The 5,816-nt window shown below is 42.4% G+C and overlaps 1 protein-coding gene across 1 annotated transcript in view; it reads right to left on the bottom strand.

The window, feature by feature from the left end:
- The window catches only part of ANKH (ANKH inorganic pyrophosphate transport regulator), a 41,965-nt gene extending 36,251 nt beyond the window's left edge, over positions 1–5,714 (bottom strand). The window contains exon 1 of the mRNA XM_010194472.1: positions 5,462–5,714. Within this exon, the coding sequence (XP_010192774.1) occupies positions 5,462–5,714 (253 nt within the window). The remainder of the gene's footprint in view (positions 1–5,461) is intronic.
- Between the last annotated feature and the right edge of the window lie 102 nt (positions 5,715–5,816).

A 5,816-nucleotide genomic window follows, 5' to 3' on the forward strand; every position in this document is an offset into this window, starting at 1 on the left:
CCTCTAATGAGCCGATTACTATCACATAAACTTCAGACATCCTTGAAACAACTGAACACACTCTAAATGATGCCAGCAGTCTGAAACAAATAGCTGTACCAGAGTCATTTTGGGGCTGTCTACTAACAACATGTTATACTTACATCATAAAGAAAACAAAAAGAAACACTCATAGGAAGTGATACCATTTCCAGACAGAGAGCAACATGTGCCAATATTAGCTTTACTGGAGAAAAAAAAATCCAAAAATGTTTTTGGGTTGAAGTGTGCTCTTTTTAGATGCATTCCATTTTCATACTTGGCTGCCAGTTTTAAAAATTAACTTGGAGCCTGAGAAGTAAAAATCTCTTCTGCTGCTTGTCAGAAAGATGGCTCACATGGCCAAAACTGATGCTGCTCATGACTTTGTTCTGCTAAGTGATTTGGGCAGATAGGAAAATGCCAATTTGCAAAAAAAAACCCCAAGCCCCCAAACTGCCATAAAATAATTGAGTGGTAAATCTTCATTTGGAGATGGCACAGGGTACATAGATTTCTTTATGGCTTTGATTAGCCTGACTTGCAGAAGCAAAGCCTGTGTCCCCTTTGTGAAAGTCCAGATGATCAGATTGTTTTAGGCTTTGTGATTATTTTTTCTCATAGTAATAAATGAATTAAAAAAAAATAAACAGCTTAGGAGCATTTCAGGGCAGCCTGATTACTGCAATTATCTTTCTCTGAGCTTAGCTCTAGTTCCAAAATTGCATTAGTTGATTTTCCCAAATCTATCAGTGATCAATGGTCTCAGAAATATCTTTAGGCAGGCCAACATCTCGTAATACTCAAAATCACCCTATTTTAATTAAGACCGAATCACTGCTATCCTAAAATCCACAAATGCTTTGGTCATAGGGTTTCTTCCTTTGCCCTGAATACCTTGCTGACAAGAAACAGTCCCTGTGTGGTAGAAGGGTTGAGGTGGCTGGGGAAGCATGTCACTGCTTTAGCAATGGCCATCTGAAGATGCTGAAGCAGGACACATTTTTAATAACATTTTATCATCTTTTAGAAAGAAAAAAAAAAAACAAACCAAGCCTGGATTATATCTTGATTTGTGTTCCTGTGCTATCATACAAAAAGGGTGGCTGTCAAGAAGATGGAGACTACCTTTCCATAAGGAGTCACATGGAAAAGAGGAGGGGTAATGGACACAAGCTGTTCCTGGAGAGATTCTGATTGAACTCCAGAAGAAATTTTTTACCATGAGATCAATCAGACATTGGAGCAATCTCCAGCGGAAGTGGTGAATTGCCCTACATCAGCCAGTTTTAAGAATCAGCTTGACAGGGTGCTGACTCATCTCATTTAAACTATACTTTTACCTCGAGAGGTTGGACTGGATGGTCCTTGTGGTCCCTTCCAACCTCGTCTTCTATGATCTTTTTCCAGGGCAAAATGTTTAGTACGAGCCAGTACAGGGTGCAGATCAGAACAAGACTGACTTGAAAAGAAATCTGTTTGTCATAAACCGCTCTGTAACTCCCAGTTTCTAGAAAATTCCAGTAGTGTTACACTGGAAGTGGTGGGATTACATCTATGTGTCACTCCTTATGCAGAGCCTTCATGTATATGCAGTGACCATACATGTAGGAAATGAAAAAGAAATAGTGGAATTACTACGAACTGCTGCGGTTTTCCTCTGTGCAAGCTGCGCAAGGAGTGGTCTATGCCTGCTAACCTGCCAGTAATAAATTGGCACAAAATAAATCTCTTGCATTTCTGACCATCCAGTCTGCTATAGATTTGCCTGGTTACTGAAGTTCCAATCTTTTTTTTTTCCTTGGTAATGACAAATGATCCATCATGTAGTTTTTAATCACGTCTAGTGAGCACCAGTTAAGGATGTCTATTTAAGCAAAGAGGATGTTTCCCCAGAGTAACTTCTGTCTTTTCATTTCCAGAACCTCAGAGAGCTGTAGAAAATAATATTAATATGCAAAAGGAAATAAACTTTCTCAGTACAGTATTTCTCAGTAAACTAGTGAAGGGCCGAACAATGCAATTTTATTGCCAAAGAAAATGTGCATGCCCTTCATGACACTGGTGTTAAAAGGGCCCACTTAGTATGAAGGGCTTGCCAGCAACACCATGAAAAGTTTTATGTTAGCATAATGTTATGTAAGTAATTTCTCTCCTCTGTCAAGCTGGCAGTTTAGTAAGATGTCAAAAATATAAATAAACAGGCTTAGAACCTTGAATCCTTTCTCTTACAGCCCAATATCCCCACCAAAAGCCAATCTCTGAAATAACAAGATGCTTTAGACCCTGGCTATAAAGCGAGCTTCCCACAAGAAAACCCTAACTGGTTTTCTAAAACCCTAACTACCCTAACAGTAGCTGCCCCCAAAACAGCACAAGGGAAGGAAGGCGGCATACTATCTTCTATTTCCAGATTGCAACTGGAAAAGCAAATGCAGGAATACTGCACTGACCAAGGTTTGTGGCAGCATTATAAATGGGACAAGAATATGATCTCCAATCCCTTTGGTCAAGTCAACTTGTTTCTTGGTTCTTACTGCTACCTGCACAGGGGACTGACAGGAACTGTTGGTGAGGACTTCACAGACATTCATGGGAATGTGGTGGGGTTGATAATTTAGGGACCCAGAGCTTGCAACTGTGAGGTCAAGTGGTTTGGCTCAGCCAGTGACTCCCACAGAGGATTGTATTAGCCCATGAGGGGGAGCAGTAGTGAGAAGCTGGTACTGAAGCAATGAAGCATGAGTCAGGTGGATGAACGGTCTGTTTGGATATTTTAAATAAGTAGAGGCTGCTGTTTGTGAAGAGCTGTGTGTGCAGACTGCAAATAGTCTCTATCACAGTTGAAAATGTGGTGATTCATTGTGGTCACCGTGTTTCTACCACCACTTGTTTTCTTCCTTCTGACTTTCCATTCTCCTCCTTATTTCATTGGGCTTTTTGTTCCCTGTTCCTTCCTGGGCCTTGAGAGTCCACAGCAGACAGTCATGTCATCTTCCTCGGCCCCATACACATGGCATGTGGAAGAAATTCAGTCCCCTGAGTGCTGTTTGTTGCTGTTTTTCATCTGTCGAGCATCAGTAACCTGTATTTTTGTCTCCTGTAGACAGTCTGTGAGAGGCCTGCAGCTGCTGAGGAGTAGTCACAGGTCCTAGGAGGCTGTCACTGGACTCCTCTTCCTCCTGCTAGGCAGGTCGTGCATCTGTGGGTCAGAGAAGAATAATCAGGATTTGAAACATGTTCAAAGGAAACTTGGAACATAAAACTTGGCAACATCACCCAGGCAATTGGTGCTAGAATCTGACTAACTCCATTCTCTCGGGCGCTCTGCCAGTCTCTGATGTGGCCTTTGCATATTTTCAGACATAGATAAGTTAAAATACTAAAAAATATTTTTCAGTCTGCCACCATAAGCAGCTGAAAGATTGTGTGAAGCCCTTTAATTCAGGACTTTACAGCATGGTAAGTACAGCCTTCTTTTTTCTTTTTTTTTTCCCTAATATCTGCAGAGAGGGCATTTCAGAGGTTCTGAACTCAGCAGAGCTCTATTACCAGGCAAAGGCAAGAAACTTATCATCTAGCGTATTTTCAAATGGCTGCCCCAAACACCTCCCTTCAATAAAAAGTCCCACATGGAAAATCCAGCTACATCTTTCACCTGGAAATTTCATAGTTATACTTTACATTTTCTTAAAATCTATCATAGCTTAAAATAAAATGTTGGATGTCTAGAAAATACTTCTTTAGCCAGCTGAAAAAGCCAAAAACTTTGACCAGCACTGGCAGGAAAACAAGCGAGCAACTACAAGAGCAGCTCTGGGGGCTGAAGAAACATTCCAAGTATGAGAGCCAAATGTACGAATGGCCCAAAGTTTCTAATACTGACTCAGTAAAGCAGCCTCAACTGTAAACATACCGAAGAAGTGACCAATCGATACTGGTGAATTAAATTAACCTGAATACATGGATTTAGCTTACAAAATCAGCAATAGCTTATCCCTGGCACAGAGTTGCCATGGCTAGTGAGCTGTTACTGTAAGCATTTGTTGTGACCATAGCACGGAGTAAAGGTAAACAGCACAGCGCTGTTGTATCAGTGGTGGCATAAGAGACACGATGGTCAAACAAACTGGAGTGCTTGGGAGGCACATACAGCTGCTGATATAGCTGTCAGTCTGTTAAGGGATAAGAATAGGGGGCATTCACATTTACCAGATGAATTTTATACCTACTCAGGCAGAAACTATACGCTGACCAGAAGCAAGTCCTGCTCTTGAGATACTAACAGCCTGATAATGAATGGTGCCTCGCTTCCAAGCCACTCTGTAATTTCACAGCAATTCTGGATATTCCCATCATGCTCACATTTCCCATCTTTCTGCGACAGAACAACCCTCTGCTTCTGGTCACCCAACTCAGCCCTACTGCCTGTCAACCAACACAGGCCTCCATAGGCTGCTGCATTACGTCCCTCCTCCCATCCCTTAGAGCTCCCAGCTTTTAGGATTGTACCTGTTGAATGCAATGCACTCTCTACTTCTTCCACCAGCATGTCCTATTCTTTGTTGCTGAGGTCCAGAGGCTTCAGCTCTGTGGAACGATGTCATGGTGTAGGGCTTGGCTGGCCAGAAGGTGCAGGGAATCTGGAGCAGCTCTCAGAGAGGACGAAGTTGAAGTCTTTCAGATCGTATGGCTTTTAATTGCTGTGGTATCGGCTGATGCTTGGGTTGATATTCCGTTTCTGCAGGCTCTCAGGAATTGGCAAATTGAGTCTGCCTTACTTTTTATGTTCAGATCTGCATGTGTATTTTCTTTGCTTCAGAGTACACTTAGGGAGCTGGTCTCAGTTTGGCATAAATTGCTCTAAGTATCTATTTCTCTTACAGAGTAATTACTCAACAGAAGTGGATGGTGACTAATGCTAGTGAATACCTGCTATTTTATTGAGGATGTTGGCACCTACTTGCTTAGAGTTTTGTACTGTGAGACAAGTAGCAAAGGGATAGGTACAGATAGTGCCTTGACTATGCCACCAAGTTCTGACAAACAGTCCTACCAAACACACCTTGAAGTCCTGCTAAACCCATTTGGGCAGATGCTGCTAGCTGATCACCTCTACCTAACAGTAAGACAGAGCTATCAGCCACATGAAACCTGTCAGCCTTGCCAAACTTTTGCTCACCCACCTGACTGAAAGAGATCAGCAGCACATTTTGCTGCCAGGCAGGAGAGCCCTGGGGGTGGAATCTCCCACTTAACAGCCTGTTTGAAAAGTAATAAGAATTGCGTGGATGGGCGTGATACCAGCTCAAGAGATTTCATCTCTTTCGCATCTCCTATTGCACTTATAAATGAAACCTTAAGCCTATCGATGTATCACATTGAGGAACAGGTGAGGGATGGAAATAAGAAGAGATATTAATTAGACGTGAAGTAGCCTTACCTATTAAGGTATGAAATACAGCAGCTACAGCGCCAGCCACAACCATGCAGAACACTGCTTTGGTCCTGTCTCTCTTGCTGTTCACAAACACCAGACCTACATTTTTGAAGTCACTCATCGGACCCGTGAAGAACTTCATCAGGGAGTACGCCAGCCCATAGCTGGCCAGCATTTCCACAGCATCTTCCTTGACAGCAGCGATGCCCCTATTCAAGGCCTGTTGAAAACAGAAAGAGAAAATAATGTAGCACATGTGGAAGTGTACCAAAAGCAATCTTCTGCAGCTGGTTTCTGAAGGAACAAGCAAGATCAGCTCTCACTGTTTTCACCCCGAGTTGAACCTTATTTCTCTGGG

The sequence above is a fragment of the Mesitornis unicolor genome, unplaced genomic scaffold (genome assembly GCF_000695765.1).
Source record: "Mesitornis unicolor isolate BGI_N332 unplaced genomic scaffold, ASM69576v1 scaffold29981, whole genome shotgun sequence".
Taxonomy (NCBI): Eukaryota; Metazoa; Chordata; class Aves; order Mesitornithiformes; family Mesitornithidae; genus Mesitornis; species Mesitornis unicolor.